The sequence below is a fragment of the Mus pahari genome, chromosome 23 (genome assembly GCF_900095145.1).
Source record: "Mus pahari chromosome 23, PAHARI_EIJ_v1.1, whole genome shotgun sequence".
Taxonomy (NCBI): domain Eukaryota; kingdom Metazoa; phylum Chordata; class Mammalia; order Rodentia; family Muridae; genus Mus; species Mus pahari.
Genome location: NC_034612.1, coordinates 37,520,684 through 37,535,343, shown reverse-complemented (window position 1 = coordinate 37,535,343; position 14,660 = coordinate 37,520,684). Strand labels below are relative to the sequence as shown.

The window sequence follows — 14,660 nt, the reverse complement described above, 5'->3', positions numbered from 1 at the left end:
CTGGCTGTCCTGGAACTCACTCTGTAGACCAGGCTGGCCTCAAACTCAGAAATCCGCCTGCCTCTGCCTCCCAAGTGCTGGGATTAAAGGCGTGAGCAACCACGCCTTTTAAATAGCATTTTTACTCCAAATTATTTTCACTACAAATTGCTTATACCATTTTTTTTTTTAAATTACCAAATTTGGGCTGGAGAAATGTCTCAGCAGTTAAGGGCACTTGTTACTCTTGTAGGGGACCTTGATTCAGTTCCTAGAATCCACATGGTGATTCACAGCCATTCAGAACTACAGCTCTTCTGAATTCCTTGGATACCAGGGTATCCATAGAATACATATACATATATGCAGGCAAAATACTCAAAAAGTAAAAATATCTAAATTTTCTTTTACAGTTTAAATTCAATTTCCTCTACTTATTTTCTACAAGTCAGTACAACAGAACAATCTTTAAACATGCCAGAATTCCCATACAGTGCTATATGCTCACATTTGCATTTTCTTATTTTAGAAAATTGTAGTTTAGAGATGAACAGAAGTGAAAATACAGTTCATGCAGTTAGGGGAAAAGCACTAATCCATGATACATTATCCCCTCTATATAGATTATGGAAATACTAACATGTACAACTTAGTAAGAACAAAAACAACCCTACCTCAAAAGGTATCAGCTTTTGATATTTAAATTAAGGGCAATAAATGCTCCTGGCCAGGTAAAATCTTCCCAAGTTTAAAAGAAACTTGCACTTCACTTACAGCTTTTGTCTCTACAGAAGCCCAGTGCCATCTCTGTTTTCACTCCTCTGTGTGCAGCAAGTTCACAGATTTAAGTCTCATCTGCAACACGTAGCAGTTAGGAGGTCTGACCTGAGTTGGTGGTTGTGAACCCAGGGCTCCATGGGGAGATCGCCCAGAGCGCCCGCCCACACAGATACCCAAGGAGCTGCTCCTTCTTTAAGTAATGAGCATCAGCTCACCATATGGGACTTACAGTAGGTCCCAAAGACCAGGCTAAGTTGAAAAGAGGGTTGCTCCTGTTAACAAATGCTCCAGATATCAAGCACAACTAACCTGTTTAACAAATTAGCTATTTTTCTATTACTGGAGGGTAATTAACTTTGAAATGACCAATCTGCTCTGTTCTTTTGTTTCAGCCTCTGTCTATAAAAATCAAATTGTACATGGTCCCATGAACACTTCTATTTTCTCAAATGAAGCGTTACTCAAATTCTAGAGCTGAAAATAAAATCAACTAAATGTTAAACCAAATTATTCTAACACTGTCCTCTTATATCTCATTCAACAGGGAAAGCCACATCACTTTAAACAGACAGCACTCCTTACCAAAAAAACAAACCTGCAGGCACACTGAACTTCAACACCTCAGTCTCCAGAGCTAAGATAATAAACTTCTGTTCTTTCTTTTACTACAGTTGCAGAAAAAAGACTTATTTAGAAACTAGTACACAGAAATGAGGTGTCAATCTTATCAACAAAGGCCAAAAAATGTGGAAGCAGCATCAGAACTAAATAGTAAGCACAGGGTGGACCATAAAAGGTAATTCTGATGAGGGCCAGTCAGTGGAAAGCCACAACCAGAAGAACCTGAGTCTTTTTAAAGGTACTGAAAGCTGATAAAAGGATGATGGGGAAGCAGCCTCAGCATGTAAGAGCACTTGCTACCCTAGCAGAGGACTCACCTTTAGTTCTTAGCAGCCACATCAGGCAGCCCACAACCAGCAGGGGAATCCAATGCCCTTTTCTGACCTCCACAAAACCCACACACAGACACGAATAAAAATACTAGTAGAGATTGTTCTGAGATCTTGATTTGGAAATCAGAAACAAGATATAGGTAGGAAAGGGGAGAAAAGATGGAGCACACCTGTGGTCCCAGCACCCAGGGGGCCAAAGCAGAAAGCTTGCTGCAAGTTCCAGGCCAACCTTTATTTATATATATAAAGACTCTGTCTCGAAAGCCATGAAAATAAAGTGGCAAAGACTGGACTGAATTGTGTCTGTGTCCTAATGTTTTCTAAACTTTGAAGCAGAGAACTGTTATGTTTGATGAATGTAAACTCTACACAAAGTGTTGAAGATGCTAGATAGGTTTATCTTAATTGTTCATAGGAAAATGTTTGGAAACAATCTTAAGATGAAATTTATAATCAAAAGAAAGAATTTAGAAAAGAAAAAGTCTGACAGTTTTCAGGAGAGCACATTAAACAACCTTCAATACAATCAGCTTTTGCTCAAAGAATGACCTTGAGAGCATTCTAGTTATCTTCCAGTTTGCCGCTCCCACCACAGGCCCACAGCGTCAAGGCCTTGGTGATAGAGAGCTCTTTCAGGGAAGGCCCAGAGATCCCAGAACCTCAGTTCTCCTTGCCCTGGGTCACCTCAAGTCTCTGTCCCATTGCATTCTTGTGTAGTGATCCTTGGCTGTTATCCCATCATGGCTCAAGTGAATGCAGAGAAAGGTACAACAGTAAACCTTGGTGGTACCTGTATGGTACTAAGTACAGGGGTGTGAATGCAGCAGTTATGAAGACATAGGTGTAGACCTACATTTCGAAGAGCATTTGGAAAACCTTGGGAACCAGGCAGAAAACTGGCTCAGGAGAGACTGCCACATGAGTAGCCTATAGCAGTGTATATTACAATGTAAAGAAAGAATCACCCACAAGCCCAGAACTGTACACACCAGCATGGAATATCAGCCTGAGGACAGAGCAGCAGCAAATGGTCAATGCTGTAATATGGACTGCTCCCAGAAAGGCTTTGGAAACAGGAATCTCTGCAGCGTGGGGAACTCAAGCCCCCTTCTCACTAAGTGCTGAGCATAGACCACAGGGACAAAGATGATTCTCTAGCCTCAGTAGCATGTGCTCTGCAGGGTGCTACCCCTTGTCCTTCTACTTCTCCCCTTTGAAATGGAAATGTCTATCCACCAGTGGAGCTAGGAGAACTTGTCCAGAAAGAAGAGTTTGCCAGAGGACGAGTCACACTCTGAGTCTCATCTACATCAGATAAGATTCTTGACTTCAAGACTTTAGTTGGTCCCTGAAATGTCATTTTTGGAATTTCTGGGACAGAATGAATGTAGTTTCTATGCTTAAAACAAACAAACAAACAGGGACATGGGAATTTGGAGCCCAAACTCATACATTGAAGCAATGCTATAGTACTAAGCGGTGGAATTTTTAGAAGATTAAGTCGCTGTGAGTGGAATTCATACCTATATAAAATAAATGTACCATTACTGTCTGCCCTTTCTGCTCTTGTGAAGGCACAGGAACAAAAACTGAACACCTCATGGCCAATACCAAACCTGCTCTTGCCTGGATCTTAGAATCCCAAGTCTCCAACACTATAAAACAGAGCTCAGTGGCAGAGTACTAGCCCATGTCCCAGGTCCTGGGTTAGGAGTCGGGGACAGAGGAAGAAGACTGGAGCTAAAAAGCTTGTCCTATCTTCCTGCAGTGATACTACTGGACTTCCTAGTCGTGGGCGACATGAAGCTGCTAGTGCACAGAAGACACTTTACACGCACTCTCCTTTGCTAATACTTTACAGACTAGATGCTCACTAGAACTCACTGGAAATGAGATCTGAACTCCTTAACCTGTCATTATGCAGTCCCAACAACCACTCAGTAATAACCTGCTGAGTCTCAGCTCTGCCATTCACTAGCCAGTCCTGGGTAAATACAGATACACTGAAGATGACATTACCATTTGTGCTGCATACCTCAAATGCAAGGGGAAAAACAATGGAAGACTATCTGTAAATCGTGTTAGAAACCCGATGGCTGTACAACTGCATATGCTCACCAAAGATAACTGAATTATGAACCTACAACAGAGAAGTTTAATAGTCTTTAAATGAGTTACAGTTTAAAAAAAACAAAACAAAACAAAAACCCAGTATATAAAGGAGATTACTGAATAAATGAACTTAAAAACAATGGAGTATGTATACAGAGAAAAACTTAATATTCCAGTATTTCTACTGAAAACTGAGTGCTGGGGTACTCGGTTTTTCTAAAGATAATGATCATATCACAAAGAGCATTCCCACAGCTGCAATTGATAGACTCTAGAACTGGTGGGAAATGGGTCCCTAGGCATGCTGAAGGGAAGACTGTCATGACTACCTTGATTAGTTGGAGGTTTGGGGGGAGGTCGTCTTTTTAAAATAATGATATTATTTGCTTCTGCATGCATGTGCACTCATGCAAATTCCAAGTGAGTGCAAGTACCTACAGAACAGAAAAAGAGGATTAGATCCCCTGGAGCCTGAGTTGTAGAGAGACCAAGAATTGGGTCCTCTGCAAGAACAATACACAGTACATACCCTTAACCCTAAAGAGCAGCTATTTCTCTAGCTCCTAGTTGTGGGCAGGATCATTCCTAGTCAGGGAATCCCATGCTATTTGGGGTGATGAAAGTGAGCGGAATGAAGAATGCATCCATCCTTCCCTCCCTCTCAGTTTCTAGGCTGCTTTCCTAAGATCCTCCAGCTCAGACTTCCCCATCAGGATGCACTGTGATTACAACTATGAGCCAAAATAAACCTTTTCTCCACTAAGTTACTTTTGTCAAGAGTATCTTATCATAGCAACAAGAGAAGAAAGACTAAAAAAAAAAAAAAAAAACTGTTAATAAGTATCTTTACATAAACCAAGCAGTGGTGGTGCATGCCTTAAATCCCAGAACTCCAGAGGCAGAGGCAGGACAATCCCTGAGCTCACAGCCAGTCTGGTCTACAGAATGAGTTCCAGGACAGCCAGGACTACACAGAGAAACCCTATCTCAGAGGAAAAAAAAAAAAAGAAAGAAAAAAAAAATCAGATGTAGAGGGACACACATCTACAGTCTCAGCACTTAGAAGGTGGAGGCAGGTGGTTCAGAAGTTCAAGGTCTGCTACATAGTAAGTTCCAGACCAGCTTGGGCTCCAAGAGACCCTCTCTCCAAAATAAAGAAACAAAATTTAAATTTGTATATGTTTTACACTTTTAACTCCTAAGCTATCATTCTGCTATCTAGACTCTTCTCATTCTGAATATACAGTAAAACTACCTTTAGAACAATAGAAGCAATACTGATTAAAAAAAAAAAAAAAGGCAAGAAAGATATAGCAAAGAGACATCAGAAAAAGAGGAGCTGGGGACCATAGCTCAGCTGTACAGTGCACAGTATCATGCAGGGAATCCCACTTTCATCCTGGCACTGCATAATCCAGGCACAGAGAGTGGCACACCCTGGCACTACAGAGAAAGCAAGAGGACCAGAAACTCAAGGTCAACCTTGGCAACATAACAGCATGAGGTCAGGTGACAACCTGGCTCCAAAGGCAAGGAGGTCTTCTGGTAGAGGACAGGTATCTGCATATCAATGAACACAGAATCAAGGAGAGCAGACCCTTAGCCACACACACTGACGCTCAAGTGCTGACCGGTTCTAAGTTGAGAAGGAGAAATTCTAAGAGGTTAACAGGAAAGACTTTTGTCTTCTTAAACACAGGTATATTTAAAGCACTGTAGTGGAAAAGCTTTTAGGTCATGTGCAGCATATTCCATTCTCCTATTTAACAGGAAAATAACTGTATTTTCATATGGACCAAATGAGCAGCCCAAGGTCACAACTGTTTTGTAAGTCTTAGCACTGAAAAATCACAGTCTTGGGATTCTCAGCCCAATACAAATGCCTAATACCAAAAGGAGACACAAACACTAGGTTAAGTATTTCATCATCTTGCATTTTGGTTCACTGAACTACTCTCTCTGTAAGTAAGACAACAAGGGCTGCAAAAATGCCAGCCTGTAAAGTACCTGCCTGACAATCATGAAACCCTGAGGACCCATCACCACATAAGGAGCCAACTGAGGCTATTTGTACCTGATATCCCAGCAGCAAGGAGGAAGAGACAGGTCCAGGTTCAGTTAGAGACCCTATCTCAAAGATCAAGTAGGAGACATGAGTCTCCTAACTCCTACAACAAAGATGAGGCTGCCACCTGGTGCATCTTCACTCCTCAATCCACCTGTGGCACTAATACCTGCTTCCAAGATGAGAAACACCGGGGCTAAGACATTAAAAATCTGACCAAGGTTACAAAGCTAGTCAGGAAGCCATCTGTCACACATCTTATTTCCAAACTTTCACTGTTAACTTAATCAGCAGAAATGAAAAGGAATTATGTTTTGATAAAACAAACAGATCGTCTAGATTTCAAATAAAATCAAGCACATAAAACATACACTGACAGATCTTGGATATTGAAGCTTGAGTACCCTCCAGAAATCTAGAAAATCTAGCTACTTGAAAATCTTGGAAATCTAGCTACTTGAAAATATAATCCCATCAATAGTTTACTTGAACAGAAACCACATTTAAAAAAAGAAAAACTAACTCCAACAGAAACACGCCTTTAAATTACCTCATCATTAACAACCCTGACTGTCAAAACATGCTATTATCACACTGGAGGATCAGCAGAACGGGAGCCTTCCTACACTACAGAAAACAACAAACAAAAGCTATTTCCCCCACAAGGGTGAGACATCATGGCAACTTAATATACTGAAGCCTTCCTGGCTCACTTTTGAAATGCCTGCCAAATTAAGGATACATTTTTTTCCCTCACACTAACTTCCAAGGTTATTTCAGCCCTATCTGAAACACTAGCGAAATATTACTAAAGATCCTGTTAAGTCATATCAGGTAGGGAGCCAGGCAAAACGGGGGAAGTCTTGCCCCATCAACTAGCCTATATCCCACACAGGACAGCAATGCACTTCTTAAAAAAAACTCTGTATATTTCCCTATTATATCTTGTGATATTAACAGCATTAACTAATTCAATTAAAATCAATACAGACATTAAAAAACAGTATTGTGCCATCCATTCTAACCACTAGAGTAGCTGCAATTATAAGGCAGACAATGCAGAACTCTGAAGAGACCAAAATTCATAAACTTCCAACCAAAGGAGAAAGCCAGCATGGGTTACTGGAGCTGAATATATGCACCCTATTGTACCTACCAATTCCACCTTTAAGCAAGGCATTCTCCAAAATACACCTAGAATTCTTTCTATAATGAGATTTTTACTTTTATGTCTATGTCTGCATGTACATGTGTGTAAAAGGTGACAGAAGAGGTCGGAAATGGGCTGGCTCCCCTGGAGCTGGAGTTCCGAGAGGTTGGAAGCTACAGGCAACTCCAGTCACCAAGAAGATCAAGAGTTCTAACCACAGAGCCATCTCTCCAGCTCACATACATAACTGTTTTTCTTCACAGACAAAAAAAAAAAAAAAAAAAGAACAGTGCAAGTGCCCACTGACAGTATTAGAAAGCAGATGATGCATTCATATAGTGTAACAGCATTCAGAAATGAGCTAAGCTCTTCCTACACAAAAGCAAGTCGCTCAGCCATCCTGCTACCATGTCAAACACTGGCCAACTTCTGTCCCTGCCACAAGAAAGCTGCAACAAAACAATGAACTAGGCTATCTGGCAGAAGTTTCTACACAAACCACAAAGGAACTGCATGACTGTCTTGTACTACATACAAGGTCTGAAAAGCAGAAAACAGAGGGAGAATGTGCAATTAAAGGGGAGGCTAAACAATAGGATTTAGACAATCTGCAGCCTCGCCATGAGAAAGAATGAAGAGGAACATTTAGGAGCGCTTCACCTTTCTACTCCGCACAGCTGCGCCAGCAGCTTACTCCTCTGAGCAACACTGGTCAGCAAGGCTTCCTTTTTTAATGGCAGCAGTTAAGGCTGATACACCTAACTGTCAAGTACTCTAAACAGGATCTGTGACACACATGCAGGCACACTCACACCAACCCAAGGCTCTGGGAACGTTGAGGGAAAGGCATAAAAAACATAAATATAAGAGCTGGAGGTTGGGGACAAACACTGTTGAAACTCTGTCTTCTGGACATGACACAGTCATGGAACTCATGAACTCATTACCTGTACAAGCTGGAACCTGTCGACATTCCCTTCCCGAGCCAAGGAGCTATTGGGAGAGCAGAAGTCATTTTTCTTCAGAGGTGCAGCCACTGGTAAATTGCCCATGCTCCAGTAAATAATCTCAAACCAGTGCTCTTACAGGCAGCCCTAGTGTAACTCAGTGGGTTGTTTTTTAAAAAGAAAAAAAAAAAAAAATTGAAAGTAAGAGGGGACATGCCAGGAAGAAAGGTCCCAAAGGAGATAGGAGCAGGGGGGTGGGAGGTGGGGATCTGGGAAATACATTGTAAGTACATATGAAACTGTCAAAGAATAAAGAATAGGAAGAAGAGGGCTGAGGGTGGGGTCAAGATGACCCTGAAAATGTCACTTAGGGCATTTAGAGTTATCTGACATTATTGTCCTATCCCAGGGCTGACCCCGAAGTCTGAGAAAGCAGAACTGTCTGGGTGCCCAGGCCAGATTGCCCTTTCAGGCTGGTTGCCAAATCACCCCAGGACTCTGTGCTCTGGTCCCAGCAGCTAGCTACTGCTCAAGCAAAGCCAAGTCCAGGAAGCATGAACCACAGCCAAGGAAACGGATACAGGATGTATGCCTCTGACTGTCACACAATGTAAAATCTAAGGTGCCTTGACAAACACACAACTATATTTCAAAGAGTCTCCTGGACAGCCTGGGGGGCCTCACAGTGGAGTTAGAGCCGCATATTCACATCCCCTACTCAGATAATACCCAAGTAGTATCACAACACTGTAAAAGCCACCAGTGTCCAAGTCACAATGAACAAAGCCAAGATAAGAGATTTTAAAATTGAGTGCATAAAAGCCAGAGGGGTAGGGTTGTCTGAGGCTCTGGGATCCAACTCCCAGCCCAAGATGAGCATAGGCTTAAAATTCTCCACTAGATTATGTACTTGAGACCTCTTTTCCTATTCCTTTCTGGAATGAAAATGTTTTACCCCACACCTGTTTGACCACTGAACTCTGGAAGCATGTAACAATTTCACACTCTGGGGTAAAGAGGAATGTACCTCAGAAATCATCATTCACCCATACCTGATTTAGATGCAGCTCTGGACTTCGCATGCATGTTTAAGCTGATAATGGAAGGAGTTAACAGTCTTGTGACTACTGAGATGGAAGGAATGTACTGGGCATTGTAAGGAGAGTTCAGAAGTCAAATGTTTCCATTTGAATGTGACCCCCATCCCCAAAGTCCATGTGTTAAAAACTAAATCCCCAGTGTAACAGAGGTGAAAAGGAAGGCCTAGAAGGGGTGATTCTGCAGGGCGTGGTGATGCACCCCCGAATTCAGGAGGCAGATGGAGCTGTCTACAGAGAAGAGTTCCAGGACGGCCTGCTGAGGATGGTACCGCAGGAAGGCCCTCTCCATACAGGCCAGTACCTTCATGTTGGACTTTTCAACCTCCAAAACAGAGATGGGCTTCTTTTCCTTTTGTTTTCCTGTAGCCCAGTAAGCCCCTAACTCTTATGTGACAAAGGATGACCCTGAACTTTCTGATCCTCCTGCCCCCATCTACCAAGTGCTGGGATTACAGGGCTGCAATTCTTTCTTTCTTCCTTCCTTCCTTCCTTTTTTTGATATATATTTACTTATTGGGGATGAGTGGGAATACACTTAGTCTGCGATCAGAGGACTTACAGGAGTTGGTTCTTTCCTACTACCATGTGGGTCCTGAAGACTGAACTCAAGTTTTAGTTTGACAAACACCCTTACCTTCAGAGCCATCTTACCAGACCCTGAAATTCCTTTTTTTTTGTTTTTTAATTGTTCAATCTGTGTTTTCCAGTTATAGCAACACAAAACTGGACTATGATTCTAGTTTAAACAGGAACTTCAATTAAAAGCCTAAAAGTATATACACATAAATATACAATTCCAGAGGCCAGATGCGGGAGCATAAAATCTATCAAGTAGCAGTCCCACTATGATTTCCTGCCCAGTTACATTATTATTAAAGATTCACTTGAAGAATGTTCTAATAGCACATCAACTAATACAATCCAGACGTTTCTAAATGGCAATATTTGGAATGTGTCACCTATTTTAATTTCCTTGTACACTTAGTTGGTGAAGGCTATCTTAAGAGGCTATTTGAGAACAGACTGAACAACTAAATGTACAAATTCAGAACAGCCATTAACTGAAGTCTAGCACAGTGGACAGGTCAATGAGAAAAGGAGGATGGTGGACTATCATGTTAAAGAAATGTCACAAGGTCAGACAATGTGACACATGCCTTTATTACCAGCACTGGGGAGACAGAAGCAGGCAAATCTCCGAATTGCAGGACAGTCAATGATACATATTAAGACTGTCTCCAAAAAAAAAAAAAGAACAAACCAAAAAAAGCCACCAGATCCCACCTATTTAATCAGCTATTAAATGACAATACTTAAACGTACCCAGCATTAACCGCCTATTGTCTAAAGACTATCTCAGCTGCTTTCTGTTGCTCAGATAAGGAGCACACCCTCCTGAGAGGAACTCCACCTAAATACACCAGGTATACGTGGACACAAGTACACTGTCCTCACACAAGGCACACATGTACACATGTGCAGCAGCATAACACACCAGGCACACTTGTACACATATGCAGAAGCATCACACACCAGGCACACTTGTACACATGTGCAGGCGCAGCATAACACACCAGGCAGACATGTACACATGTGCAGTTCCTTCAGCTCCTTCCTTCACATAGTTCTATCTTACCTTCCCAGTTCTTGTGTTCAACTAAGACCTTAGAAAGATCACTTTAAATACCAGCACTTTTAGGTGTCCTAGTTCGGAAGGCAGTCACTGTGCTGGTTAATTCTTGTCAACGTGACACAAACCACTCACCCAGGCAAGGAAGAATTCCCTCTAATAAACTGGTCTGTGGACATTTCTGTAAGGCATTTTCTTGACTGTTAACTGATGGAGGAGGACCCAGTTCATTAACAGAGGTGGCCTAGACTTAAGAAGTGTAGCTGAGGGCTGGAGAGGTGGCTCAGTGGTTAAGAGCACTGACTGCTCTCCCAGAGGTCCTGAGTTCAATTCCCAGCAACCACATGGTGGCTCACAACCATCTGTAATGGGATCTGATGCCCTCTTCTGGTGTGTCTGAAGACAGCTACAGTGTACTCACATACATAAAATAAACAAATAAATCTTTAAAAAAAAAAAAGAAATGTTGCTGAGCAAGCCAGAGAGTGACAATTATGTAGCCTCCCTCCTTGTCTCTGCTTCAGTTGCTGCCTCCAGGTTCATACCTTGAGCTTGTGTGTGGCTTCCCTCAATAATTGACGCTAATGCATAATAAACCTTCCCTCCTCCCCAAGCTGATTTTGGTTATGGTGTTTTAAAACAGCCACAAAAAGAAAACTTGGGACAGATACTGTTTTTTTCATTCCTTACCAAGCAAACATTATCCTTAAATGAACTAGAGGCACAACTTCATTTCATAAAATTTACCTTGAACAAAAGCTCCACTGGGCATGATAGCAAACCTATAATCCCAGTTCATGAGGCTGAGGCAGGGGGATCAGACAAGTGTGGGCCACAGAGGGAAACCCTGTCTGAAAAAAGAAACAGAGGAGGAAGGGAACAAAGACAACACTTGCTTGTTATGCCTTAGAAGTTAAAGTGCCTACTGTCAAGCCTGACCACCTGATTTGAAAGAGGGGAATGACTCCCCTAAACTGTCTGTCCTCTGACCTCTCTACATTCATGCTATGTGGGGGCACACTGACAAACACAGACAGACAGACACACACACACACACACACGTAATTTTTAAAAAATTAACGGCTACATCCCACCAGTAAATTAACTTCTTTACAAAGCATCTAAATTACCATTTAAACAGAGACTTTTAAAAAAAAAAAAAGCTTTTAAAAATAAATTATCCCAGTAATTAGTAAACCACGTTGTCAGGTTGTTTATGTTAAAGACAGATTGTTCTGAAGTTCAAGTTAACTTATCAAGTTATTACAAGATCTAAAACTAGAGGAAATCAGGCACCTAGTTCTAATGTTCAAGTCATTTACAGTAACAGCAAACTCCACTTAACTGAAAAGCTATAACGTACACAGCCCTAAATTCTTCTCACGAAAGCCTTCGGAGTGCGGAGCCGCTCGAGGCCCAGCGCTGAGAAAGTTCACTCGGTATAATAATGCCAAGGGAAAGACGAGATCCCTGCAGACACCCAGTTCACTCACTCTAGCTTTCCAGAAACCTGCCACAGCGCAAAGCTTGGGAAATCCCTAATCTAAGCTCTCTATTAAACCTGTGATCACTTAAAAATAAATGAATCAAGCTGCTCTTCATACACCTCTCCTTCCCGCACCCCCACCCGGACCCATCGCCCCGGACATCCTTTAGAAGGCGTTCCCAGCCGGGAAAACCGTTTGCCAAACTTTTTTGGTGTCCTCAGCAAAGCCAATGTGCCTTAAGCCCGCCCCTCACCTCCCGCCTCCTATACACACACACACACACACACACACACACACGCGAACTTCAACTTTCGGCAGCCCGCGCTCCACACGAGCACGCACCGACACATGTGCCCGCAGACCCAGCCCCTTTCCACGCACACACACGCTCACACACACACACACCCGGAAGCGACACCCCCTTGCTTCCACTCCGCAGCCCATCCCCCCTGCTCCCCGCACCCCACTCCCAGAGCCCCTCACCCCACCCACACCACGACCGTCCACCCACGCTCCCGGGAACCCGCCTCCCCTAGCTCCGGGGTTTGCCCCAAGCGGCGGAGCCCAGAGAGGAAACAGGAAGAAGGAAGGAGGGCTGCGCGGGGCCTAGGCCTCTCCTAGCGGCCCGGAGGTGAGGGCAAGCGGGCAGGCTCAGGCCTCCTCCCCGCACCCGCACCGCACCGACCCCGCACCGCACCACCGCGCCCCGGGCCACACTTACTCGCCACCCGCGGGCCATCGAGTCCGCCGCCCGCGGTCGCCGCCCCCGGGACGCTCAGCTCCGGCTTCTTGGGGCCGGCGGGCGGCCCCGCTCCCCCGCCCGGGAGCGCTCCGGGAGGAAAGGCGGCCCCGGCCGCGGCCGCCAGCGCCAGCGGGACGCTGTTGCTATGGAGGCCGAGCCCCGGGGCCGCGCCGGCGGCTGGGTCCTCGTGCAGGAACTGACACTCCTCGCCGTAGAAGCACGTCTTGTCCTTGGCGTAGTAGCGGCAGTACTTGAGCTTCACGCCCGCCGCCGCCGCCGCCGCCGGCCCGCCGGGGACGCCCCCGACGCCGGACGAGGCCGCAACCGCCACCGCCACGGCCGCCGCCAGCGAGGACGACGACGGCGAGGCAGCGGCCGAGGGGGGCGGGAGGCCGCCGCCGCCGCCACTGTTCATGGCCACGCCGCAGCCGGGTCCCCCGCCGCCGCCACCATAGACGAGGGCGGGAAGGAGCCGCCGCCGGAGCCGGAGCCGGAGCCGGATGGAAGCCGGGCGGGCGGGTTGGGCCCCGCTGAGGGAGCCGGAGCCGCCCGGGGAGGGGGAAGGGCGGGCGGGCGGCGAGCAGGGATTCTCCCTCTCCCTCTCCGCTGTCCTTAAAGGGGCCGCGCGGGACGCCGCGGAGGGCGCGCGGCCGGGGCTGCGGGGGTAGGGGGCTGGGACCCTGAGGCGGCGGCGACCGGAAGCTGTGGAGGGGGGGAAAAAAAGGCACGGCGGGAGGGAAAAGCCGCCGGTTGGGTTTTAAACTCTTGCCCCTCCGCTCGCTCGTCGGCTCGCGCTCCGGGTCCTCCCGACTTGTTTATGCCATTTTCCTCTTCCTGAGACGCTCGCCGCCTCTGCGCCTGCGCGAGCGGCGCGGGGCCTTGTGGGTAGGAGGCCTGGGCCCGGGTGGGTGGGGCCGTAGGCGTGGCCCCCCACGGGGGCGTCCGCGCTCCGCGAGCTGACCGGAGGCGGTTGGCTTCAGCCCGAGCCCTCCGAGGGAGGCCTTCCCCACGGCGGCTCGGGCGCCGAGGCTCTCACGAGGCCGGGTACCCCGTCCCGGAGCCCGGGGGTGGGGGTGGGGGCGGATAATCCGCTTGGAGGGGAAAACCCAAAATGACAGTCCGTCGCTGGTCCTTGGAGGGAGGGGGACGCAGCCCAACCTCGCTCCCCGGAGCGGAGAGTTTGGTTCCGTTTGTCACGTTTCCTCTCCCTTGCCCTGTGCTCCGCCACCCCTCTAGCCTTTGTTTGTTTTGTTTTGTTTTAAATCCTCCCCCTCGAGGGTGATGGACTCCTGGCCAGCTAGCCTTAGCTTCTGGGCTCTTTGTCAAAAGATGGAGCCAGAGCCGTGGATGTCGCCAAACCCCCCGCTTAGAGCAGCACCTGTTTCCTCCGCTTTGATGGCCCTCGGATTTTTTTTTCTCAACCATAAGGTGCCACCTGGGACAGTGCTACCTTGGCAGCACGGGAAGACCCAATTCCAAATGTGCTAGAATGTTTTGCTACTCTGCATTCGAAATTCACTTTTTTTTTTTAAAAAAAAAAAAAAAGTTTTCCCCTCGTTGATTTCCAATTTGCTCCCCCCCCCTTTTTTTTTAAGGGGAGAGGCGTAAAGACAATTGAAGAACCGCAGTGAAGTGGGGAAAAAATTGATTTTAGGGTTTTAGAAATCTCTGCAAGATTTTCTCAAAAGACAAATCCCTGTCGTGAAAAGGACGGG

At 45.8% G+C, this 14,660-nt stretch overlaps 1 protein-coding gene across 5 annotated transcripts in view; it reads right to left on the bottom strand.

Moving 5' to 3' along the window:
- The window catches only part of Pan3 (poly(A) specific ribonuclease subunit PAN3), a 118,153-nt gene extending 104,322 nt beyond the window's left edge, over positions 1-13,831 (bottom strand). For 2 of the 5 annotated variants that reach the window (XM_021186647.2, XM_029533694.1), the window contains exon 1: positions 12,925-13,608. In XM_021186647.2, the coding sequence (XP_021042306.1) occupies positions 12,925-13,360 (436 nt within the window). In that variant the 5' untranslated portion in view covers positions 13,361-13,608. Of the gene's footprint in view, positions 1-12,924 lie in introns of all 5 variants that reach the window. The other 3 variants (XM_021186648.2, XM_029533696.1, XM_029533695.1) reach the window with 3 other exon arrangements.
- Between the last annotated feature and the right edge of the window lie 829 nt (positions 13,832-14,660).